At 40.1% G+C, this 27,833-nt stretch overlaps 1 protein-coding gene across 3 annotated transcripts in view; it reads right to left on the bottom strand.

Moving 5' to 3' along the window:
* RAI14 (retinoic acid induced 14) overlaps positions 1–27,833 on the bottom strand; it is a 75,876-nt gene that overhangs the window by 29,252 nt on the left and 18,791 nt on the right. For 2 of the 3 annotated variants that reach the window (XM_085326307.1, XM_085326308.1), the window contains exons 1-2: positions 7,339–7,482; positions 6,377–6,507 (exon numbers count right to left, since the gene is read on the bottom strand). In XM_085326307.1, the coding sequence (XP_085182433.1) occupies positions 6,377–6,507; positions 7,339–7,467 (260 nt within the window). In that variant the 5' untranslated portion in view covers positions 7,468–7,482. Of the gene's footprint in view, positions 1–6,376; positions 6,508–7,338; positions 7,483–27,833 lie in introns of those variants that run through there. The other variant, XM_085326310.1, reaches the window with a different exon arrangement.

Raw genomic sequence — 27,833 nt, 5'->3', positions numbered from 1 at the left:
AGCAAATTCAACATTTGCATGTTGCTCTGCTTTGGCTGTCTGCTCCCCTTCTTTTCCCAGATTACTTTTTTCTTTTTTTTTTTTTTAAGCTAGTAGCAGCCAGTTGGTGTAATTAAAACCTAAACGTACAGCTCATTTGGTTGCATAAACCTTTGGAAAACACGTAAAACAACTGCAGCCCATTATGTAGATGCAAATCTGCAAAAACAACTGCAGCTTGGGCCCCATCCCCTGCAGCCCTGCGGGCCCGGCTCTGGCCCGTACCGAMGGCACGCTTCCCCCGGCTCCCGGGCCAGCTCGGATAAGACAAGTGCGAGGAGCAGTGGGGCTGAGCTGCTTCAAGCTGCTTCAAGCCAAGCATACAAAAACTTAAAATCATCTAGGTTATGCTCCAATYTGAGCAACTGGTAAGCTTCTTGAATCTTGGCCAGGTCTGGTAAAATCTGAATATTTGGCAAGTCTGTGAATGGAGTTGCTTTACAGGGAATTCCGCCAGCTGCCTGGTGCTGCGTGACGGGTTTTGCCTATCCTGCCCTTGAAAAGAAATGGAAGAGACAGGGGCTTACAGAGACCCCTTCACACAAGGCACCTTGCTCTCTTCTGAGATGACAGCCCCACTGCTAGGTAATGAATCGGAATAGATTATTAAGAATAACTATCRTATTGCAGTCTGTGTGGGAAAAAAAAAAAAAGAAATAAAACCGAAGATGCAAGCTGGTGCCTAGAAGAAATACTAATCGGTTGTTTTCGCCTTGAACTCTGAGTATCATCCGCAGGAAATGCCATGCGTGGAAGATGTGAAACCCATGGGATATTTCTTGCTGCTCAGAGCAATTTATATGAAATAACAAATTTGTTCTTTAGGTAACACTTGGAATTTGTTTTTTAATACATGAAATCACAAGCTTTGGTTTCTCAGAAATGAAGTTTAGGATTTTTGTTACTGAAATCAAACTAAACCTTTCTCTAAGGAAGATAGTCTGTTCAGTTAATTTTGGTTTTGTGTTTAACATGAAAGTACAAGAAGATTAAARTGTCTTATAAATAATTTGCTTTTAAAAAAGCATACATAAAAACTTGAATGTTGTTGGTTCAAAATCCTATCACAAATAGAGCTAAAAACTAAAATCTGTATCATGGTGTGTCTCAAAGTGAGTGAGGTGTCATGCATTTCAGCTATGAGAAAATGGTCTATATACTGTTTCAGTCAAGAGGCAGGAACAAAGCACTTACATGAACTCTACTCTTTGAATTTCATTTAAAAGCTTGCATAAGGTATGATTGTCAATACAGTAATGTTTGTACAAAATGTGGATTTTTTCCACGTATTCTCAAACTATAAATTGAGAGTTAAATATTATTTTTTCATGAAGATATGAAWGTTTCCTCTTGCTATGTATTAACAATTTGCTCATACGGAAATTAATAGAACAGTTAATTAATCCAATTAGCCATCCTGGCAGAGGATGTTTTTTGTCCAACCTTGCCCAGATATTTCATTAGCATTTCTATGAGTTAGACTAAAGTGGAAAATAATTTTTTCAGGAAATTTARTATCAACAACTTGATTGAATTATATTCATAGCAATCCTGCAGGGAAGAGGAGGAAAAAGGGACAAYTGGGATTTGAAACTGAATAAAACTTCACAAAAGTTTGGTGGAGACAAAAACTCTTATATCCAAATCTCCCAAGAAACTTTACAAGAAAGTTTGGAARAAGAACCATATTTCAGCCATCTCTTGAGTAGAGATAAAATATAGATGGAGGTCACTGCTGTCTTCTTTATTTTATCCATGATCTGAAACTTAGAAACTGATGTTACCGTCTGGACTATTTTAAGTTAATTATGATAGAAGTAAATCAGAAATTATTTTGYATCAGGGATAATTTCAGGTCACTGAAACATCTATGGACTTCGTTCCTGCAGAGGTAACAGTCCTCATATCTTTCTTGCAGCTCCCACTCTAATACAATTTTGAGAAGTTAGTGTGCTTTTCCACTAAAGAATTTGGATAATTTTAGGAGATGACAAAGAGTCTGGGCAAAAGATACATCTTTCAGTGCATCGTGTTAGACTGAAGATCCTCAACACGCACACACAACAATCATGTGGAGACTGCCTGAATTTCAAAGGTCTTCTAAAGGATTTATTTATAGTAATTCAGAAGCGACAAGGGGAAGATGTTGCAATTTTTGCATTCCTAGCCACCAGTCTCACTGAGAAAATATTTCTCTGATTTTCATGTCACATCTGTCTGAACTATTTTCTAGGTTTTCTTTTCTCAAATGGAACAATATAGTGTCTGTAATAGGTCTATATTCATTCAAAAGCTCCCTTTAAGSTTATCACTTTAAAGGAAAGACTCTCTCTCAAAAGGTATTTAAAACACGACTTACTTTTTGAACACTGATGTCTTTCATGATGCACAATAAAACTCAAAAGCGAGGAAGAGAAAAACGAATACTTTGTACAAGACAAATATAAAAGATATAGGGTGGGAATATGCTCTAAAATATATTTTCAGCTTAGCCTCTGAGGCATGAACACTCTGGTTCAAATGAAAATATATCATCCTTACTGACGGACATTGACAATAGTTTTGTGAAAGAGTCCTTGAAAAAGTGCATTTGTGGAGGTTTCTAAAGCTTTTTTGTGCCATTGTCAGGCTCATTTTATTAAACAACAGCTGATGCAATTGCAGTTAAAAAAAATTTACAGAGACCTATTGTTGCATATAATAGCCATAAGCATTTAATTCTAGTTCACCACCTTGTAGAAACACGCAAACATGGCAGCGATGCACTGGCATGCAGACAAAATAACTTCAGGACAAAGAAGTGCTGCCATTTATACACAGTGAATCATTTCCAAATGTTTTTCAGCAATAGCAGCAACTTCTTTAAATAACAACCCATCTGAACACTTGCTCTTGTGGAAAGGGCAGTAATGAATGAATTCTATCCCCTCCTGAAAAGGCCTTCTTTCAAAAGCCCTTTTTTGTTAGTTTAAGTGGGATTTAAATGATCAACTTCCAAATTGGAAAGCACTGATTTGTTGTTTAAGGAAGCTAGACAAAAAAAACCTATCTTGCAGAATAAGACTACAATGGTAGAGTCAGATTTCCAGATAGGTTCTATTACAAATGCGCTTGGCACTAGTTTGTCTAGTGTAAGTGGGAGCAACAATGGGGCTGTGTCAACTTATGCCAAGGGTGGATTTGCTCCACAGCCTTAAAACTCATTTACTGTTTATAGAAAGGACTGAGTCAGAGGCAGGGTGTGCGTGGGGGGAAACCAGGCAAGTCTTTAAAAACCTTGTTTCATTAGTTTGATTTTTTTTTTTTTTTTTAAGTACTGAAGACTTAACAATTCCTAATGAAAATCTGGAAATATTACCTCCAAAGAATTTATTATAGTACCTAGACCTCATTAGTTTAAGCACCTACGTTTCATCCCATGCAGGCAAGCCACAAACAAATGAATCTAGAAGACAAAGACATGAGAGGATACAGSCAAAATTCAGGAATTACATCCAAAACTGAACCAGCTATGGAGCGCACTGGATGCATTCAGTATTCAACAASAGAGAGGCAGAAAATCCTGGATTCTGATCTCCATTCCTCTCAGTTCAAACATTTTACATTAAGAAGCCATTTAATTATAAAAACGTAAAATCCTTCCCTTGAACAGGAAAAATTTGCATCCTCTACACCTCTTGTTTTAGCTAGTACACTACATGAAATACTTTGCTTCAAATAAAGGTCTGAGCAGTACCAAGAGCTTTTGTTGTTGCTGATGGTTTACTCATAAAAGGAATGAAAATAAAAGATTTTAATAGAAACATATCACACCTTAAGGGAAAGGAGAATGACAGGCCAAACAAAACTGCAMTATTTAATTGTTTCTCCTTTTGTGCTTTCAAGCACATTCCATTCCAACAAAAGTATTTAATCGCATTAGGCAAGTTGTTACATAATTGAATCCATCATGTTCTTCTGGTTAGTCACCTTCAGCCTAATTATGTAAACACGTGCATCAGTACATACTCACGAGGATCAACAGGCCACTCGTTCAGAGAGCCTCCCACATGGCACTGTGGACCTCTTCCTAACACGCAGTCAGTGAACTCTGAGCACGACGGTGGCCAGTCGTCCCAACCAGACCTCTCCAGATCACTCTTTGCCAGCACGAGAGTCCTGACGTTCCAGGCGAGGTGGCTGACACAAATTACTGCCGCGGTCCTGCGGGACACTACTGCACCTCAGGGCTGGGCTGCAGCGGGCTCTGCGCCTCCGGGCAGGCTGTCCGAGACGGGCAGAACAAGAGCGACGGGCTCTTGTTACGCTGCCCTGTAAACGTAGGAGAAACAAGCCTACCTATGCCAGCTTCACTTTGCATTTGAGAACACTGCTTGTGCAACAGTATTTTGGTTTTTAGRGTCACTGAGTGAGTGTGTGCGCATATCAAAACACACACACAGAGGCATCATACGCATCTGCACACACTAACAAACAAACAAAAAGACTCCGAAGTGGGAAAAATAGAAACAAGATGTTGCCTGCTACTAAACTCAGACTAGAGTACATTTCTGGGTCACAATGCTCCTTGGTAAGTATGTCTCTCCAGATCAGTGTCACGGTTTCTACACCTGTCAGTCTCTATCTTCTAAACCTGGAAAAGAAATAACCTGAGCAGGTCTGCTAAGCTTCACAAAGCACTGGAAACGGAGTAAGAGTTGACCCACTGTCTTTCTGTATCTCAGAAATGGTATTTTTCTTCATTTGGGTACCTTTTCAACCTTTCTTTGAAAACACTATGCAGAAATATTTTACAATTAAATGATATTTAAATAAGCATACTAAACAGGCAAAATCAGATCATAGCATTAATCCACATTTGTTCCAAGCAMTTAAAAAGAAGTAGCTGTATCTTTGTTAAAATATAATCATCAAATCCTTTTTTTATTTGCAGATACAACAAAACTTTGTAGTGTACYCATCTAAGGCTGAAAAACACTGCACCAGATCCCTATAGTAACAACAATCCCATTCCTTAAGAGTCAAAAAGATGTGTGTGTATTTACTGATAGTATCAATTTTGGCTCATTCCCTAGACAAATTCATGACACCAAATTATACAYGAAATTTGCAAAATAGGCACTACAGTGGATATAGTACAGCTTAAGAATCCAGCCCTGAAATTACTCTGAGCATAAAAACAYGAGATGCTAGACATAGCTGTAATTCAGAAGATTCAATGGAAGTCATGCTTTAATTATGTCCGATTCTCCATTTCAAAAGAAAACCATGCATATGCAGCTTTTTAAAATTAAAACCATATTAAAGTGTGGAGAAAGCCCACTTGAAGCAATTAGAGGACTTGGACTTCAGCAGTAAGAAGTTGCAGGTCATTATGAGTCACTGCCATCATTCAATTTCCTCAAGATGAAAAACAGAAATAGAGCAGATGGAGGAAACAACCAGACCAAGCAAGAAGCAGAGCGTGACTCAGTAAATATAACCCAGAGGTAATTCATTGGAACTCGTTATCTGGTATAAACTGCTTTGTGCTGCCTCTCCCAATATAGGAACTGTTTTCCCTTCTCCTCCTCTATCCACAACTTTATAAAGGCTTTGGTTTTTCCAGGGAATGCTTAATTTAACCACTTAATCATCTTTCTATTCCATAAGAAAGAAACAAGAAAGTTAAAGGACAGAATCCAATAGTTGTAATTTTCTTACTGGAATTTTTAATTTCCTCCACAAGTCAAAAAAATTCATAGGATAAAAGAAAAAGAAAAACAGAAGAGGAAAATGCTATATTTGAGATATATATTCAAACTGCAAAGAGAATCTCTTTCACACAAAACTCTTTCCATGCCAAATTCCAATCAAAATAAGGAACAGTCCCAAGAATCATTAACATCTGCAAGATTTTAAAACCTAATCACTATATTTTCARTTCAAATTAATCTATTTAGAAAAAAAAATTATCTTCAGTTCTATACCATTAAACTGATGTCCATGGGAAAAATAGCTCCAAATATTAATGCTTTTTCAGAGTCTTCAATCTGTAGTGTGTCACAAAATTTCTAAGTCCCAAAATATCCTGTCCTAAAAGGGCACCAATCAGCCCAGCAATTGCACTTTGAGCCACCTCAATGGATTCATGATTCTGAAATGGAATTTTAAATGAAGGATTACAAATATAGACTATCAGAAAGAAGCTTTGCAGAATGTATTGTGCTTCAGGTGAAAAGAAAATTGCATTTCACACTGATCTCTTCTGGTTCTTAACTCTTTCAAGGGGCATATACACCCAGTGCTGTTTTTTTCCTCACTTGCGCTCAGTTCACAAGTTTAACRATGGACTTACGCAGTTTTGCCCTCACTATCCTGTTTGGTGGCATTGGCTCCCTTTTTACTCAGCAATGAAGCCACCTTCTCAGGGTCGCCATTCTCCACCGCCTGCAGCAGCCGATCATCATTCTTATTCCACTCATTAGTCTGGAGTAAGAGAAAAAGAAGAAATAAACATTAGTACCAGCACTATGTCCAGGCTTCCCTGAATGATCCTCCCACACACACTCCTCAGTAATCTAAAACAAAAACCCAACCCAAAGATACGGCACCGTGAAAGTAACTTGCAACCTGTGTAGCGCAGGCTCCCACGGACGCGAGGGCTGAAGCCAGGACCTAAGCCACTGGCAGGCGATGAGGTCTAGTATGGAAACTCATTTTGTAGAACAGTAGTGCAGAACTATGTCTACTTGCTTTTATTGCGATTAAACAAGTTCTCCTTCATTCGTCTAGTCCTGTTTCCTATTATGGAGCTGTACTGGCCCCATGAGACCATCATATACATCATGTGCATAGGCAATGAGCTGTCTCTGCTGGTTCACACCCCACCCTACTAACACAGGCTGGCCAAAACTTTCCATGTTYAAGGCTTTCCCCAACAGACGCTTCATAAGAGACTAGCAAGTTCAGAGACTGCCTTTCCCACACCGATGAGTTTTACTAAGCTTTTATTTCCCTGCCATATTTACGACAAACAAATCAACCCATCAATAGATAGCACACTCCAAGCACTGCTCAAAGCAAAAGATGACCAACCACCCTACGCTCAAGCTTTTCTCAGCATAATCCACTGATYTGTTTTGCTCATCTTTGCCAGCTGGATGAGTGAAAGGATACTTATGTCTACTGCGGTGATTCCCCTCTTCCCTAATGTACTTTCAGGACCTGGCCTATTCCTTCTACCAGACCACCAAATTGAATCTAACAAGAGAGGGGAATGTCTCTCTATCCTGTAAGATTACAAGAAAAAAAAACAACCTTCTGGAAAAGGAGTGAAAGTTGTATCCATGCCTTCTTGCCTGAACTGACAAGAGTGCAATCTTCCGAAGAGCATCTGGTTTGCATGGAATTAAAAACCGCATTTGGATTAGCGCTACACCCTGCCATACTCAGGAGTGTATCTTCAACAGATTACAGCTTTCTCTTTGACATCAGTCTGCTCATCTCCAGCATGACTGCCTATTTGTCAGCACTAGATTTCTGCCAACTTTGGAAAGGACTGAATTCATATTAATATGTCCTTGAGAAACGTTCAGGTGAACCTCTCTGTCCTGAATGCTCTGCACAGAGATCTTTCGCCCCGAGCTGAACACAAAACCTGATGTTTCTCCTTGTGGACTGCTGTGGAAAAGAGAACATGAGGTGTGTGCTGTTATGAATTAACTCCACAGGCTGTGCACACCCTGAAAWACGGGACAGGGGAAAACTGTTACGTGTTAGCGGCAGTTTAAAAACCAAAACACAAAACCCTCAGGGAGAGRGTGCCGTCGGGGCAGGAGAGGAGGCACGAGCTGAAGGAACGCCACCTGGAACGAGGAGGTCTGGATGGCAGCTCCGGCACAGGAAGGGGCACGCAGAAGACGAAAAGAGTGATTGCAGTCTGCTCGGCAAGTGCCATGACTGGTGGGTAAATGCACATCCAGCAAGTTATATTCTTTATTCTTATAAAGCAGTGGAATAAACTGCTGTAGACTCTAGAGYATTAGTTACATCAGCAAAAAATGATGTTTCTCTTAGCAATATTTAGACTCCATGGCAATGAGTGCCCTGCCAAGCAGCAGTCTCCACCTAATATGAAACTTGTTGCATATTCYTGGTTTGGGGAATTTTGTGCTTTTAAAGGGGAGTCTATTATTAAAAACAGATGTTAAAAAATGCATCTTACTTGTAAATAAAATCCTTTAAAATTAACACAGCTTTTGATAGCATATTACCCCTTTTCTTTTGGAGTTTATCCTGTTTTTATTCACCATTCATGCAAGAAAAAGATATTTAAACACAGGCTATTTGATAAACCAACCTTACCCACAAATTACCAAGATGACTGCAAAGCATTGGCAGCATCTACCTCCTGCACTTTTTTTTTTAAACCTTAGAAAGGGAAGCGGGAGGCTGCAAGTAATATGATATTCTACACACACACTTCTAACAAAACGCTAACCTGTACTTCAAAAAAGAAACACAAGAACACCTAATTTAAGATCTTCTAATGACCTGAAATAACCCGTTCTACTTTCAAAACATGAAACAGAATAAGCTACAGGAAAACACTAAGATTAAGGCTTATTGAAAAACCCTGGCAGAATGGATTTCAGCACAGCTATAAGAGCATTCAGCTTTATAGTATAAGCATAGCTTAGTCCTCTAGGAGCAGCTGCATAAATATTTAATATTCAGCTATTAAACTGAAAAATTGGTGGTATATATTCCAATAATCCATTTAGCWGTATGCAAACAAGCACACCAATGCCAATCTCCAAATTTCAGAAAGAACCAAGATCAAYAGCCCATCTCCCCTTGCAGGGGTTGCTGTGATAACCCCCACCCTATCCATAATTACACTGATAATAAACATCCCAGACCCAAGAAAAAACAACACAGCTGGGTCTCAAATTATACCTCAGTATTTACCAAGCATGGAAGCTGTACCTGGGAGATTTACAGATACTGAACGGGGGAAGCCTGGAGTGCTCTGAAGATGGTTTTTTACATTGCTGAATGACGCCATGTTTTTGGTAACAGTAAAACACGCTGGTATATGTCTTGAAAGAAATTCATTTAATCTTTAATGTGGTTTTCAACCATACTTTTCCTCGTAACAAAAATACATGTTCATGCAYACACAGCTGCACTAAGATTTAACACTGCATCATTTCAACAACTGCTTCCTGTTCATCAGTTAAACAGTCCCAACCTCGGACAAGYGGTAACTAATGCAGTTTCTCACTTGGGCCCTGAAAATACTCAGTTCCCTCAGATTCATCACAATGTCAAGAAAAGGCTATCAGTGTACTTTTCCTTATTTTTCATGCAAAGCTGGTAAATACCTCTTCCCTCTCAGAGAAGGCTGAAGGTGAGAATAGGAAGCTCTACATTTGGYAATCATTTCAGAGCCCCGTTTTCAGGGTGCTCGTCCTAGTAGCTAATTAGTGTTGTTTCTTCTAAGCACTTACTCAGAATTGCTAAAGGAACGAATAATTTCATAGAGACTGCCACACACCTGATCAGCTAACATTAGTTCTTCCAATTGTGTATTTTCAGATTTCCTCTTAGTGATGCTGTAAAACCTTTAACATGACTGTACCAGCTCTTGTCTTTTGCTCTCGGAAAACAAAGGACATGTGTCCCTTCATCACTCTGTAGCAGAAATGTGCTCATTTATAAATTAAAATAGCTTTATTCTATACAAGAAGCTTAAAAGCCAATATATCGTATTACTCAAATAAAAATTACATCTTTGTATTAAAGCAATGACAATTCTGTTCTAGAGCAGCACTAAAGATGTTATTATTGTAGATGAAAGGATAATTTTATATCCAAGCTGCTTCACGATTATACACATTTAACTACAAGGCAAGTTACATAAATTTGTTTACAAATCTCGTATCTTACTTGCAAAATGCAATGAGGGATACATCTGTATCCTGCAATCAGCTTGTCCACACAGCAAATACAATTATGTAGATATCARCTGTTGCTGAAGTATTCCTCTGCCACTACTGAACTGTTTTTATTCCTCTGCTGCGTTCCAGTCAGCAGCATCATACAACACATTCCAGAAGTTAAAGATACAGCAAATAAATAAATAAATGGAATGCCATGGGCTCTCAAAAACACCCATTCCAAGGGGATATTGTAACCTTATTACCCATCATCTTCATGAAAAAAAAACAGAAGAAAATAGAATCCATACGACACCCAAAAAGTCACTGTACCCAGAAGCTGGCAAGGGAGCTGGAGACACTTAGTGGGCTTTCGCACCGTCTCTTGTAATTAACACCCGCAGAGCTACTGGTCCCAGAGCAGATCAGAAAACACAAATCTCTGAGCAAAGGCAGTGACTGTTGCATTACATACAAATTCTCAATCTATTTCAATATTAGCCCATCTGRTTTTGATCCCCTAAGTCACACCTARTATCAAGTATCTGCTGAAAACTCAACAGTCAGCTTCTGCTGTGATGGTAGAAAACGCAGGTGCTCCCAGCCCTGGCTAAGCCTGCTCATTTAGCGCATCATCTGAGCCTGGAAGAAACAGCACATGTGTTAAGGAGTTATCCTCCTTTCCCCTGCCCCCAAAACCAAGTCCCTCTCCACTTCTGCGGGCCACGTGCCAACYAGCTGACGTCCAAGCTAGTGACATTCTGCAATGACAGTGGTTTGTGAACACATGCAAAACTCAGCTGATGAAACACAGGTTTTGGTGTAATAAAGGAGAATTGGCATTCTACAGAGTCTCTCTTCGCATCAATTTTTAACCCACCCCCCCCCAAAAAAAAAAAGAAAAGAAAAAGAGTATCCTGTATAGTTGAAGCCTTGATACTTAAAGGTAAAGGGCATTACTTATCAGAAGAGAAAGTAATACTCATCAGAATGCTGATACAGTCTGATGGAAGCTTAACATCCCTCTCAAACATTGTCTTTAGCCTTAATTTTCAYTCTTCAGATGCAGAAGCGCACTGTATGGCATTGGTCAGAAGCACCTCTCCAGTAACCATTAAGTGTTTTCCAGGCTTAAACATGTAAGAATCCGACAAAAGGGATCAGGGAGGAGACTGTGGAGCTGTGGGTGGAAAGCCACCCCTGTGGGAGGCACTGTCGGACAGAGGTTAACAGACTGAGGCAGCGGACAGGAGAGAGGTGACTGACTCAATCCACACCGCTGGTCACAAAAAAGGGCACGACGCTCGAAAAAAGGGCACGACGCTCGAGCCCGAAGCAGAGCTCTTGCAACACCCTCCACGTGCACGGTCAGGATGGGTGGGACCTTCACCCACGCAGCAGAGACATCCTTCAGGAGCACTTACCGACAGCAACTGCACTCACASCTTTCGACTGAGTGCTTCCTCTAAACGCAGATTATTTCCTCCACAAATCTATAGGTGACCATATGGCTCTGAGATACTAATTAAATAGTTACTATATCTGCAGCTGAAACTGTCCATCAAAAAATGCTTTATTATTGAGATCATGCAAGCATGTGAAGCTGAAAAATTGTTTYGCAGTTCAAAGAAAACATTGCTCAAAACAGTTGATTCAAGTTTTAACTATGAGAAAAGCTTTTGGTATGAAGGTTTCTCTGTCACAAATGGAATTATTTTTCTGTTCAGAGGAAAAGTTCAAGAATTAAAAAAAAGATTTTTACTAAAGCCTTTGAGGCTCCCACTTTTCTTTCTTCTTCTTTTCTTTTTTTTTTTTTTTAATCATCACCACTACCACAYCAGGATRTTAAACTCAGTTGTCTTGATATTACCTGTGTATGTCACAGGAGAAATGACAACACACATCAGGAGAAGGTAATACTTCTCCTGAGCACTGGCATGCAGTGTCTTCCACGCACAAAGACCTGAACAAACATTAACCGGACAACTGTCTTTCTTTATCTTTGGCATGCAGCCTACAGGCGATGATTTACGTGACCTTGTATTGTTGCAAATACTGGAGACAGATTACGTTATCTCATCTGAAATCAGAACTGCAGGGAAGCTGAGTAGCAAATTGAAATTCCTGACAATTTCAAACTCAGCAGCTCGCTGTCTGAAAAGGAAAGGAATACTTACAGGCTGGCCTCAAACAATCGCATGGCAAAGACACTGCACGTCACTGCATCACAAGGTCATCCACAAAAGTCCACATGTGCTGGACTTCCCAAGAGAGTCTTAAAAACAACAACAGTCCTATTATAGGGAATGCAGTCACTAGAGGAAATGTCCCTCAAAGTTAAAACAACAGAGGAGAGCCTTTCTCTAAAGAAAATAGCTTATCTGAAAACATTATAGTCCAGGAGTCAGTGATAAGTGTGGAAGTAGCCTATACCTTTCCCAGACCTCCAGCCCCAAAATTAGCGACCGAGTTTGCCAACGGCAAACCRGAGAGGCAGGGGCAGAAAGCTTTTCTGCAGAGGGGCAAGATGCCGTTAGGCTTACCAGCAACTCCTGACCCAGTCTGCGGCTGCAGCTCCCAGGACATTCAGCACTTAGTGGATGCCAGAAGCTGCTGCTGCCTTTGGGGCCCCTTTCCATTTCTGGGGCTCCAGCCCTTTCCGTACCACTCAAAACCCGCCCGTGGGCCACATATGGCACCAGTGCCACTGCACGCTGACCTCTGCTGCACTCTGCACACCACTTAACGCGGCATCCTGAACGTCATGCCGCAAGGTGCTGCGTTCATTAACCTCACCGCAGGGAAGGTCCTGACCTCTAGTTAACGAGTTGTCAAAAAAAGGTAAGTGTGACAGCAGCTTTGGAAGTAATTCATAATGACACTATCTATACATCACTGTCTAATTGCTACACCAGAAATGGCCTTTTCCAGCTTCACTTGGCCACCTATGTTCCCACTTTTAAGTGACTGATGGCTAATACTTAATATTTRCATAAACAGCCAAAGCATTTACTGTTCACAGCATTTCTTTAAAGGCGRAAACAGGAGTGGCAAAACAAGTTATTTGTAGACCTCTTAACAGCCCCAAATGTCAATCCACTGTCTTTCTCCTGCTTCTCGTGCTACCTGTGCCAAGTCGGGGGGAACCGTCTACGCAAAGCGTGAGGTCTGTCTGATGCTGGAGACTGCATTTGTGTCAGACCAGGAATTCCACATGAAGAGCAGATAAAACCACCGTGAAGAAGGCAGGAAACAGCCTGTGCTGGAGTGAACGAACAAGGGACGGTGACAAAAGGCTAGCAGTAGATTGTCAGTAAACCTTGATAATTACCCATTCATTGGGCTTCTGTGGATAAAGAAGTGATTATTATCCAAGCAAACCATTTTTTCCTGCTGAACCCCAGAATAATACAGCTGAACAGCAAGTCACTCAGCAGGGCACTTCTGTCTGCCAGTGACATTGCCTGGAAGGTCTCCTGACCAAGGGGCCTGCAAGCTATGAAAAGAAAGAGTCTTTGACGAGCACAGAAGGGGAAAGACGACCAGACTGAAACTGCCACCTGAGACAGCAAGTTCTTGGAAGGAAAAAAAAAAAAAAAAGTTGCAGGGAAAACTGAGAGCAGTCTTTGCTTAAATAATGACTGGAATTTGTAGCAGACTGAGCTGAACACCCAAGAGGGCAATGAAAATAGGAAAAAATGCATTTAAGAGCTTGCTGTTTCGCTGAGATATTTATGTTTCTTGTTAGTAAAGTACAATTATTTTCTTGACAAATCTGGGTTTGCTTTAACAATTTTGGTTGGGCTTTAAATGCAAAGGAGCCATAAGGTCAGGGCGTCAGGAATCCACACAGTTAATAGAGGGGGGATCAGTAGCCTATTCATAATTTGGCATAGAATTTTATTTCTATGAAGGAATAAGAAATAAGGGAAAAGGCTGAGGTCAGAAAGTCTCCAAGGGAGGCCAAGAGGTCCACCCAGACCAAGGAAAATGGTCAGGCCGCAACTAGTGAGCTTACAGTCACACGGTGGAGTTCTACCAACATTGTGAGACACAACTAACAAATGCTTCTCGTTTCACTTCCCAGGAAAACCCACGATGCAGTTTTGTTTCTGATGCTACTTTTTAGCCTTGCTTCAAGATAAAGGAAATCAATTTCTGCATTTGAGGAACAGCAAGATTTCTTGTTAACATCAGGAAGTATTGCATCTAGATACTTCAGGGCTATTTTCTTTTAAGCAATTACTGCTGTTTTCAAGTAACCGATTTACTTCCAGTGGAGATGAAGGAAAGCGGTGAGCATGAAGCTCACCACATGCTAAGCATTAGAACAAAACAGGAAAAATGAACAAAAAAGGAAAAACTACATCAAATCATTAGTAACATGCAGCATTGGCAATATGTCAAACCGCTGCCCATTGTTTATCACCTCACACATCACCAATACCAAAACTGGAGATTTATCTTTACTTGAAGATAGATACTTAATAGATGTAGGGATAACCACACCACAGGCAACTGATTATTCTCAATAAGAGACAAGAAAGTAAAGTCAACAATTAATTGAGTATATTTGTATAAATGAAACAATGGCTTATTTTAACATAGAAAAAAAAAAAAAAAAAAAAACCCACAGGGGATTTTTTAATACTTAAAAAAAAATTCTTATCAATCCTCTTTAAAGTGATCATCTGCCATTGCTCTGCTTTTTCTCATTGTTCTAAGGAGTTGAACTATAGTGAATATGCTCTCAGTTGATTGCTTCTCTCATCTTGAAATTACTCAGTAGGTGTTATCAAAACCAAAATACACCTAGTAAACTGCAGTCTACTGCTGGACACATGGCAGTTCTTTCCTTCAAAAATCAAGGGGGTATCAGAATACAAACTTAAATTAAAAACAAACAACAACAAATTCCCTTAGCAATAGTGATCCAAAGAACATCTAGAATCCTTATTTCTAATTTATTAAAAAGAATATAATTAAGAAGCTTATCTTCAGCATTAGAAGACTGGAAAAGAACTGCTTTCCAATAAAGTTTTAAGGTTTAAGAACCACTGAATCAGAAGATTTTAGCTATGCATCAAGGACAAACTGTTACTCACATAAAGGACATTTAGCCTTTCAGGTCCTCAGGATTTCTGGTACACAGATGCTTTATGTTCAGTTGGGGGAAAAAAAAAGGAAATCAGGAGATGTAAAGTGAAATGGACTGCATAATCCAACCTCACCTTTTATCTAGTAAGTATTTTTTAGTGAAAAGCAGGCTGTAAGATACAGGGAAACTGCCAACTCTGCAAGCAAATTCTGTTTGTTCGGCTCTTGTGTCGATTGTCTTGCACCCTGCAATACGGCGTTGGAGACAATAGTCTCTGAGAGCAGCTTGTGCCCTAATGACCAGGGAACAGGTCTGAGCTCCTTGGTCAGCCTGTTGGCTTTATGTTTGCAATGTTATACACACACCACTTCCCTGCAGAACTTTCTTATTTGCTGATGTGACTATCTGAGCTTACTCTGTCTAGTCAGATCTTCAGTAACACCCTCCGGTTTCTGCTGATCAGTAAATTAAGCCAGAGACCATCAGTGCTTGATGGATCTTCCTGCTTCCAGATGAGCAAATGAATGTTGTCCTGTCCTGCAGGAACCCACTTACATCCAACATTAGCTCAGTTACGAGGACTGGCACTTTCTACACTTATAGCTCCATCTTTCCTGCTGCCTCATGCTGCAACTTCTCAGCCATTGCACATTTTCCCATTTCTGCACAGTAAACTTGTTTTTCATTAGTTTTGGAGCAGTTGCACTTTTTTTGTTGTTATTCTGTAAAGGCAAAAAGACACAAAGGCTAAATATGAATTCTACAGATAAGAAATCTTCAGTACCAAACAGAACTGCACACAGTTCTGAATCAGACCAACTGATCACTGACACTGCTGCTTCAAGATGTATTGATAAGGTACCAGCCAGCATGGTACTTTACATTACAAATATCCACATGATACCATAGCCAACATACTGAAAGCTGTTGGGGGCAAGAGGGAGCATTCCTACTAACAGAGACTGAAGCGGATTACTTGACAAAATTCTACCATCTTATTATTTCCCAAAATACTCAAAAAGCTTATTTAGTTATTTCTAAAACCACTTCAAATTATTTTTTATACCTACTAGATTATCATGGTAGGAAGAAATCCAATTTCAAAATTTATAACAAAAAAATCTATATTAAAATCTCAAAACTATTCAGAGTAGGAAAATAGTCTATTTATAGTGGAAATAGGCATTCTTGTAAAGAACATATCCACTGTTACTGGGGTATAGCCTTCTATTCTGAAACCCATGAGATAGCCAAACAAAACACACTGCGTACAAAGAGACAAAACCCTTTTCCAAGAAATGGTTTTGTTTGGAGTCTTTAAGAGCTCAACTCAATCTCTAAAAGCACTTCAAGACTGCAAAAGAAGGCAAAATAAGCTCCACTATGTCTGATCTTTGTGAGGCCACTGACAGATGTTTGTGCCATGAATTATAACCGCTGGATCTAATACTTGTCAGTCTCCAAATCAAATATTATAGCTTGGCTAAGCCTAGCTTGCTATTTTAAATTCCATTGGTGCAATGAAAGATAACTTAAGTGTCATATGAAAGCTACACCTAAGATACATTCCTAGTAGGACTAAAGAAATTTGGAGAAAAAACAGTTGTTTTGCACAAAAATAAAATTCCCTTCAGCAGCTAGGGAAGAGTGCATGAGATTTTTCAACACCACATCTTCCCACATTATTTATCCTCCACATCACATGCACTGAGAATCAGACAAGCCTGTGTGTCAGACTTGCCGTATGTGGTAGATCAACAGCCCAACACAGCAGGCTTCACATAAAAGTAGAGAAAGGGCAACTGAGCACCCACCCTGGCTCCTTCCCTTGGGCCCACATCCTTCTCAGTCACGGAAGGAACTTCACTCCTCTCCAGGGATGAACCGTGACACTCATTACGTAGACTCTCCATCTAGCAGGCACAGATGGCCTCGTGCTTTTGTGTGATCAGGGCCACAGCTGGTACCCCATCCTCCAGGCAGCCTGCAGAAACTCAGCTATTTGCCCCAAGATAGTGGCGAGGTTCAACTCCTTCCTGTTTGAACAGTGACTGAGCTATCTGCCTCCTGGCACAATCACCCTAGCTCTATACTGACCAGTCTAGACATTAGGAACCCTGCTGTTCTTATCTGTGTGTATGTGTGTGTGTATATGTGTGTGTATATATATATATACACATACACATGTGTGCGTGCGTGCGCGTGTATATATATACATACACACATATATATAATATACACGCGCGCACACACACACGTATATATACATATATATATATATATATATATTCCTTACCAACATGTGAGTTGCTAGAGTGTTAAGTGCCATCACTGCAGTGCTGTTGCCCATTTGGATCTCCTGCACCTTGCCAATACGCTAGGATTATTCACATAACTTGAGAGAAGATACCCCTCACACACTTTTTGTTGTTGTTGTTGTTGTTGCTTTTTTTTTTTTTTTAATAATCCACTTGGCTCCTTTCAATTGCTCCTCAAGATCATCAAGATACTTTTCACTTATCAGTGATGAGTGCTACCAATGGCTTCGGCATCTCGTCTTGTTCTCCCTCTGTGAGGGGTGTTGCTGCTACTACGCTGAGAGATCCTCCTTAGGATTCCGACTTCTTCACAAGACCCATGCACAGTTTCTATAATAARAGAGTTTAGCAGCTAAACAACACTAAGCAATTTGCACCTTCCCAGTACAAAGTCGCTGCTAATTAAAAAGTGACAACGAAAAGATACAGAGAGCACAAAATCCTGAAGGGCAGCACAGAGCCCAGAGTCTGTTTGGGGACAGAGCACACAACCCCAAGTAAAGTGGTCCTGTTGTGCTACCAACCGCTTTCTTGCCATCAAAAATAATCCTGTTTCAGCCACAACCTCTTTGTTATAGCCTATGGTGAGGCTAACATGAGAGAGAAATAATGTAATTCAGATGATAATGTAAAACTTAGAGAACATTTATCCAAAACACACTCTTTCCCTTTGATGCTTACAAGCAGAGAGACCGGACAAATATTCCTAGATATTTGCTCCCTACAATGCCTGTTTACTCTACACACTTTTCCAAGACTGATAGTGTACGCTGTGGCAACACKGGATTACGGAGTGCATCTAATGCAACAGCTACAAGTAACTGCTGAATTCAAACCATTCCCAGGAGCAAATGACCATTCAGTGGTTAGTTAATTCTCATCCTTTTCAAAACACGCTTTTCTTTTCAATAATTTATGTTGAGAGAGGGTGGTGGGAGGGGGAGAGGAAGGGAGAATAATGATTTGTAACAGGCATTAAGTCTTCAAGGAACAAAAGATAACCCCTAAGAGCTTTGTAGGTCATGACAAAAATGCAAAGAACTTGTATTTTTGTAATTATCTGCATTACATATCACTGGAGTTTCCTTCCATCTCATGAGATATGAAACTCAAATTAACAAACATCTTTTTGCATCCTGTAATAGCCTCTTTAACAGACTCAGTTAATAACTGAAGAGATTGTATAAATAATAAGCTGAAAATGGATAGTTTTCATTGCCAGAAACAGCAGAAGTTTTCCAAATTGTATGGGTTAAAAAAGCCAATAAATGTAATAGTCTTTTGAAGATGCTAGTATAATCCTTCCAGAACTGAAGAGAACAGATGACTCAAGCACATGGCCAAGTTCCATTAAAATTCTGTCTTGTAATCATAAAATATGATGTAATGTAGTTTCGTCCCAGCAGAAGGAAAGGCATTAGACRTATGTGACATGCACAAGCATTCCCTGGATCCATCTGGCTAGCTGTTTTAAAAAGGTATTACACAAGTAAGCAGGTTTGTTTTTTTTAAAAAAGTCTCCAAGATAAATATTCTTAAATCTTTTCTTGGAAAAGTAATGGGTATTGCTCTTAAAAACTACAATTAATGCATCAACCATTATTGTTATAAACACTGCTCAGCCAAGTATGTGCAAAGCAAACAACTTGCCTGTTACACCTTTCTGCAGGAATGCCTCTTTGAAAAAGTTGGTCTTCTCAAACTCTGAAAGCAATCTGTGGCTTATTACTACTTCACTCGTACTGAACAAGAAAAATCTGGAGGGGAAAAAAAAATTCTTAAAAGACTTATTTGCAAATCAAAGGAAGCTTCCCTTAAAAAAAATAAAATAAAGGGAAGAGGAAAGAATATATACTAACAACACTTCAGGTGGCAAAGAATATTATTTTCTGCATTATGTAAAGTTTGAGTGAAACAGAACTGCTGAGAAGGATATCAGAGCCATCAGCTCTGGCAAGTAAAATACTTTTCAGTTCATTAATTATACAAGTATGCACAACAGAAATAAAATGTTTTACCACCACTGGAATGAACAGTATTTGACATAAGCGTTCGATACAGAGTTATCAGTATGGTCCTCATTATATTTAGGGCTCCATCTAAGAAGGTATGCACAGATGTCTTAACTAAACATGCAAGGTCTAGCAGAGTTTATGAAAAACTCTGCTTTTTATTGTAAATAGTTTTAAGCCACCCACAATTCAAGTCAAGCTATCAGAAAAATGAACTGAATCCAACAAGAAAAGTAAAGAARAGAGAGAAACAGCGGAAGTTTCATTTCTCACAATGAGAAAACTAGTGAGGGATAATTACTGGGGACTAGGGTATAAAGACATTACTCCATAGCCTGCACAGAATCACCATGTTACAGACCACTCCTTTCCCTAGGGGCATACACACCTAGCCACACCAGCTTAMAGGTTCAGAGAAGATGCATAAACCAAGAACCATCTGATCAAAAGCAAGTGATCAAAAGCACAGCCAGGAAACGCATCCCAATCTCCTGACTCCCAGTGCAATCTGTATCAAATCAAAGCGTTAGGAATCAACAGGTAAAGCATAAAGAACAGAATCGACTCACTGTGCACTGTACACCAACGATTTATTCAAGTCATTCACCAACAGCTTGAATAGTGTGTGCAGCATTCATCTCTCTCATCTCTAATGCTTTAGAGCTGGAACAGGTTCAGGAAAGGGCAAGATGATCAGAAATACGGAATAGCTTCTGTAGGAAGGATGAAAAGGCTAGGATGCCTCTGCCTCAAAGACAGACAAGCTAACAGGGATATCAACTCCATAAAATCATCAGTAATACAGGGAAAGGGGTTGGGGATCAACTGTTCTATGTCTTTTCCAGTACTATGAGGGACCATCAAACGGAAGTAGTGGGACCAGGTTTGGTTCAGAACTGGTTCAGAACAAAACAGAGTCAATAGCAGACTTGAGGAACTCCTTGCCAAAGGATACAGCAGATGCAAGAAGTTTACAAGGGTTCAAGGAGGGACCGATCATGTATTAGGAGAGAGATTCATTAGAGATTTGGAAGAGATGCTTGTTCAAACCACAACAGGGTCAGGAAATGGCTTGAGCTGAAAAAGTCAGCAGCTAGGGAACTATTACAACTCAGTGCCATACATACTTGCTCTGTGCTTGCTCTCCCTGGGTATGCACTGACAGGCACTGTGAAAGCCAGAAGACTGGAAAACTAGGCTAGAGGTGCCCTCGAGCTGAACTAGTAACCATTGATCTATTCCTGACAGAAATCTGCTCAGACCCACCGCTTTTTCTGTCACAGCTCTTACTCCCTCTCCTGCTCTAGAGAAGGAAAGCCAACAGCAGACAGGCTGGCCTCTGCAGGGCCTGCTGGGCACCAGCACCAAGCCATGCTAGACCCACTGCCCTAGGGAAGAAGACAGCCACACAAGATGCCACTGCTTTTCTCCTTCAGGAATTGAGAGATGGAAAGCAAGGAAGAAAAGAAAACARTAAACCAATCAAAAAAATAAAACCCCAAAATCACGAGCCAAGAGATGAAGTACAAACTGAAGAGGAAGCTGCAGYCACACTTGCACATCAGGGACTGGATAAAAAGCTAAGGATGGAAAAACCAGCCATTCTGACAGAGGCTGAGGTCACRTCTTGACCGCAAAAACTTACAACATAGTGGACTATCCCTTCTTACAGAAAGCGACTAYTTTAATTATATTATACTATGCAAGTACAAAAATACTGAATTATTTGTTGAATGCACAGCCATTTTGAAAGATAAATATCCTCTTTAGACATCTAAATATGGATTTGAAAAGGAAGCTCTCAAGAACTTGGTCTGAAAGTCTGCAAAATTAACAGATGAAGCATCAATCACAAAGACATAAATTTTGTTTTATTCTTTTAAAAAACTTCATTGCACTCAAATATCAAGGACTGAAATTTGGAGAACTTCTGAGTGTATTTCACAGCAGTCTTGCAATTCTCAGAAATCAGAATCAGCAGCCTGGTAAGCTGCTTGAATGGCAAGAGACTGGCAAAGGTCAAAAAGCAAAAGTAATCTGTTACTTTACCAGAATAGGTAAAAGTGAAGATGTTGCTATTAGCAAAATATGGAAGTAATATTACCTCAGTGACTACTGCAATTATACTGAACCGGGAACAGACAAGTCTTCCATAATCTTACCACAAAGCGCTGCCATCTGCTCGAGAAAAACCAAACCGCTCCCCAGCATCTGCGAACAACCCTACGATGCCGAACGATTATCCACTGAAAACTGTTTCCTCAGGAGCGAGGAAAGTTTTGGCACACGCTCCACAACGTCACCATAAATTAAACCTCTGCGCTGCAGCTGTCCAAGGCTTTGTACTCAGTCCCTGACACAACCCGTTGCTCCAGGCTGCTCGCTGAACGCCTGCCCAGCCACTGAACTGGTTTTACTTTGTGAAACAGGGCTGTTACGCTCATGACAGGCTGGCCACCTCCTCTGCCACTTCCAGCGCAGAGCGGACATACAAACCAGCTGCACAACACCAGGGAGGGCATGAGACACCAAGCTGTAGGCTGCAGCTTCACAATTGCTGGAAGGTCACCTGCAGCCGCCACAGCGCAGCAGGAACAGCAAGGAGAACTTCATTCACTAGCTTTTCACACTGGAAATGAAGCAGCGCAGAACACGTATGATGTGGGGAAAAGAGAATTCCACTGGTCCCATTCGATTTTTCAAAATGAAAGCAACAAACATTTTGGCTAAACAACAGAATTTTGAGAATGTTACACTATTTGGAAATAAATTAGAAGTTCTGCATGAACATTGAACTTCRTGGGTAGCTAGCCACTTCCTTTGCTTTGTTGTATCTTAGAATGCGTCATTCACTTCTTTCTATGCCTATGCAAGAAGTTTTCCAAACATTTAATGTCAAACAGGAAAACTGAAGTGGAAAGTGGATGACAGCCAGTCTAACCGAGCTTTATCAACTCACTCCATACATCCTGACACACTATACAAGCTCTGAATTACTGCAAGCGCTATGACCAGTCATGCTATTTTAAGAGATGGCATATTTTGCAAATAGAAACTAGAGAATTTTAATGTGAAGTCCAAAATACAAACAACATACTGTGCTGTTTAATGATCCATATGTGGTTTATATAAGACTGCAACATGCAATAAAAGGGGCAGTAAAAAAAAATGCAATGTCAGTATATCTAGAAAAATTAGGTGCTCCAGTGTCACATTACAATTATTTTTAAGCTATCAAAAATAACTATGCTCAAGAAATATTTCTATTTAGTTTCACAAAAACCTGAAAAAAGAGCATGCAAGACTTCAGGTTTCTTGTATTCAGCTGGCTACACATGCACCTCCCACCAGAGCAAATCAATGCTGTTTTTCTGCTTGGCTGAAGGAGAAATCACTGGGGAAACGAGTACAAAAAGATTTATTCTCAACCCCAGAAGCTGAGCACTCTTCAATCCTCAGTCTCTTCCAAACCAGGGAGGTTGGGACCGAAATCTGATCCCCTTCAGAGGGGTGACAGAGCCTGCCTCACACAGATGGTCTCTAAATAAAACACAGGTTCGCAAGCAGGGAGCTAATTACTCGTGTCCAACCAAAAATAGTGCGTTTCTTGCTACTGCACCAACGCAGTCACTACCAACGCTTGTTTTAGACAGAGGTATTGAGTTACGCCAAGAAAAGCGTGGTTACCTTGGAGAGCATTCCCAGACAGCTCTGGCACAACTCACAAGATACATTTTGGTAAAATATATCTCTTTTAATCAGAGAGAGTCAGTCAACCTCTCTATGTTTGAGCAGAACACAATGACACAAAAGATAACAACCCTCAAAGCAGCACTTCTACTACCCCCAGCATAGCTAGAACTTCAACATAAGACAAAGAAGAGTAATTATGTTCAGATCCTAGTATCCATGGGAGTATTAAGACTTTACTGCAAAACTAGAGCCTGCTACACACATAGAGGCAGGCAGGCTTTTTTTTTTTTTTTTTTTTTTTTNTTTTTTTTTTTGACAGAAACTGTGCAGATAAGTAGATACTAAATACATTTATATAGGAAGGTTTCCTCCCCATGAAATGTAGCAAAAATACCAGTTATCTGCTTGGTTTCATACTTAGAATCTCTCAGGCAGACAGAGATGGAGACGGAAACCTATTTAGGGACAGATACTGGAATGAATGCTCATGTTTATTTTAAAAAGAACAGTACAGTAGGCTCATCTTGAAATTATCCCTTCTAAAGTAAGCTTTGGAAGAAAAGCATTTTTGTGTCCAAATATGATATGGAGCCCTGAACTTAAGGAAACACAAGGTCACACAAGAACCTAAAAGAGCTATGAAAAGGAGAATAACTAATCTACAGTTATGCACAGTATTCAAAAATACTTCTGTTCTATTCCTGAAGATAACAGAAAAGGGTGTCTCTTGCACCAACAGCCAAACAAGGTAAAAAATCCACTCAAAGAACAGGTGATGTACCTGATTGGTACAGTTAAAGCACATCAGCTTCATTAGCTATACACACGGTTGTAATGTGGTGTTACGGCAACCTGTTCCACAGTCAGGTTTTATCTAGACTTAATTGTATTATCTGCATTTACCCATATTCTCCACAGTTGGGTCAGCCACAGGTGATCTTCAAAAAGGTGAGAGGTAAAGATTCAATTTATTTCAAAACAYTCACTCAACACTTACTTCTTTATAAAAACAGGTAGGGGAAAAGGAAACTCCATAACCACTCAATCTGAAAACTGCCATGYACACATTCTGAAACCGCCACAAGGAGACTGAGCACAGATCTCACCCAATATTAAGCTACATGGATCCCTGCACATCTCAAAGTGACTAATCAATAAGCTGCAGTAACAAGGTCAGCAGAAGCTACAGGCTCGTCAGGACAAGGATACAATTATTTGCTTACAATTCACTGCATTGATTTTATAGCTTCCTCCTATTTCAGCATTTCTGCTGGACTGAACAGAGGACAAACACTGACCCAGATTTAAATTTTACCTTTTCTTATTGCATCTGCACAGCTCCCCTACTCATAAATCAAATCATATTAGATACTTGCACATTTTTGTTGTCTTTTTTTAAGTAAAGGAATCTTTACCCTGAGCTTCTATTGTTCAGAAGTGAATTCCAGCACAGTCAGGCTCTGGGAAAACAGCYGGCCTCACTGCATTAATTCGGAATACAGCATTCCCAAACACAACTTCTAGACCCTTTGAGGAGAGATGTGTCCCCTTTTACATTAGCATCTCATGCAGCATTATTCCCTCCTGTTTCACAATACTGCCTGAGAGCGTGCAAGAAGGCAACATGACATGCACCATCTACTGCCCTGATGCACAGGACATCATTCCAGTAACCTGTACGTCAAGGCAGAGATGCTTTTGCAAAAAATGGAAACTCCTCCTCTTGGGAGAAGCCAAGCAGTTGTTTCTAATACTGCCAAAAGCCAATCCTTTACAAAAATTTAATCTCTTCTGCAGTTATTATCTACCTATTCACCAAGCTCTCCTCTCTCTAGTTTTTGCAGTACTACATTCCAATTCATACCTTAGCAGCCAGAGAGGTGGCTGCTGTGTTGTACACTCCCTAAGCTACAGAAAGTTGTAACTAGAAGGCACCAGCCAGAACATCATATCCCATTAGGCAAACTGCTCAGCTTCTGCTTGGAACAGAGCCAATTGCGTAGTGAGCAACAGATACAGCAGAAGTTAACCAGCTCAACAACATACATACAACTTGCAGACAACATGCTTTACAAGGTGTGAAGAATTTCACAGTGTTTTCAATGGAAAACACTGATTGCAAAAGAAGCTTCACCTTCATCTAGATTGAAATATCAAAGCTAAGGAAGATAGTCAGTTATCCTTGCCCATTATACATAATTACAAATCTATTTTCAGACCTCAGATATAGGTACATTTTTCCTCTGTCTAAATACTGTAAAGTTGTACACAAAGATAAGATGGCTTTTAATCTATGAATTAAATTCCAAAAGCTCAAACTGCTATTAACTCCTTCTCAAGATAAAAATAGTTTCAAAATTCTTTCTGCTTTTAATTTCTTTAAGAATGCTCTAAAGAACACAGGGTTGGGAAACATTTCTGTTCATTGTTTCTCAGTTAACCCTCCCCTTCCTCCAACTTTCACCCCTTCGTAAAAGTTCACGTCTGTTGAAAATCAGGAGGTCTGCAACGCAGGATGGACCACTATAATTCAACACATGCTGCTTTGGTAGAGAAAAGGCATGTTTTTGGAATAGTGCTGTTACGGGTCAGGAATGTAAAGCAGAGTTCATATTTCAGATGAAAATGGGAACCAGAGCTTATTCTTGCAAGCCCAACTCAGCTCTTCAGTAATGAAGAAAAACAAAGTCTGTGCAGCAAGGTCTTTCTGGTGTACTGCATCAGGCTGTTAAGTGTACTAATGAAAAAACTGCTGAATTCTTGTGTTTTACGAAATACAGAATTGCAAAKTCCTGTTTTTACCCCAAATGCAAATTTCTGATATTTGCTTTAGAACATGGTCTCCTGCTCCTATCTCTGTACTACCCTAGATGAACCAACACGCAATCACGTGCTGTATATCATCCCAGAGAGCTTCCCAGCCTCACAAAACAACCGCACTATTGAAACACTTCAAGTAGAAGCAGTACATCTCAGATGAGATAGTATCACAACTACGTACCCGTTCCTCATAACTGCGCAGGCTGCGGTTTGATGCATTTTGCTACAAGTAGCAACACCTCCCCAGACAAGAGTGTAAAATCTCTTCACATCTAGATCCATCAACTATTTTACTTTCTATTCTGAACAATCTTTGCTTGCATTTAGATCCATGCACGTGCTTGAGAGAGAGAGCGCTTATGAAAGTTACTACATCTGTGCAAGATCAGCATCAATATCGCTGCAGTTGAGCATCTCGCTTGCTGGTTTCTTCGAGGAGGGATAGGGAGACACATGAAGGGAAGGGAAACAAGACCAGGAAGAGCTCGTTCTCACAGAAAGAGCAACTCCCAAGCTATCCAACAGAACTGTTGTCGAATCTGTTCATCCCTCACCTGTTCATCTAAGATGTAGGAATCAGCCCAACAGCCTTGCTAAAAGGGTAACATATCTTGGCTGTTCAATAGATTATAGCATCTTGTCCAGATAACAGGCATGCAGGGAAAAGCYCTGGAGGAAGCCAGCAGCTTGTTATGTCTATCTTCCACAGAGAATGTGCATGTTTTACATGTGAGCCATCTAATCTCTGCCTGTATGTTAAGCAACATCTCCTGGGACAAGCCACTGGTAATGCATTCCCCTCCCTCCCATCACCTTTGCAGCTCTGACAGGTTGGGGGAAGCAGCAGCAGCAGCCAGGACAGAGCGGACATCAGGCAGCCAGTATTCCCCACCGCCACTCAGACTGATTCGGATGTGAAGGAGTTACAGCTTCACAAGTGACAGAGCCAGTAATCTCCATCCTTRAGGGGTGAAGCAGGAACATTGTAACACAATGAAACAGGATTAGAACAGGGTATTTGATCATCATTATAACTCTTTCATTTCTTGTCCGCACCAACAGTGCAAAAATTGCAAGAATTAAGATGCAAAATTTATCATTTAAGTTCTCAAAACAATGACAGTGACTTGATATGATCATTCCCTTTGGACATATACGTGTCCATGTTCCCATGTATATGTTCCCATGAACATATACATGCAAGATATCAGGCAGAAACTGCAACATAGCAAAAGATTGGAATTTTTTATTTTACAAGAAAATATGCAGCTAGGTGCAGGTCAGAACTCAAATTATCCTTATGTTTCAGGGCCCTAGTTGTGGTTGAAGAAGCCATTGCATAAAGCACTGGAAAAAACAATCCACCCTTGATTATTCCTCAAATCACATGGGCAGCRAAATCCTTTGCTGAAATAAAGACAGCCTACAAAACAGCTATGTTAAGTAGCTTTATTTAAATTAATGTTGCAATTAACTTGTCTAGAGTTCCATCTATTTTACAGAGGAATCAGATCTCCTTGCAAGTTTATTTAGCACAGATAGAAACCACATCCCTATTTTTGAATATAAATTGTCAGTTGTAGAAACTGGTCCCAGCTGGAAGCTTTCTGCTAGCAATGCCAGCATTCATGACTAACATCAGAGAAACTTACTGCCCTTGGTGTGTTACTGCCCCTGGTACGGCTAGTTTCAGCAAGCTCAGCAATACAAGTCTTGCTCTTGAAGGTCTTGCTCTTACTCCAAAATTATTTTTAAATATTATACATCATATATTTAAACAGAAATGCATTTTTAAATAGTTTGTCTAGTGCTGTTTCTTCCCTGCCTCTGAAAATAAAAAGGTTTATGCAACTGTTCTAATGTCCTTCTGCACAGTACACTCGCTCCAAGATTTCTGCAAGCTGGGAAGCAGTCTCTAARATGAATGAGT

Source organism: Rhea americana, unplaced genomic scaffold (assembly GCF_003343005.1).
Source record: "Rhea americana isolate MKP2758 unplaced genomic scaffold, rheAme1 scaffold_13, whole genome shotgun sequence".
Classification (NCBI taxonomy): Eukaryota; Metazoa; Chordata; class Aves; order Rheiformes; family Rheidae; genus Rhea; species Rhea americana.
This window is presented reverse-complemented; position numbering and strand designations above follow the sequence as displayed.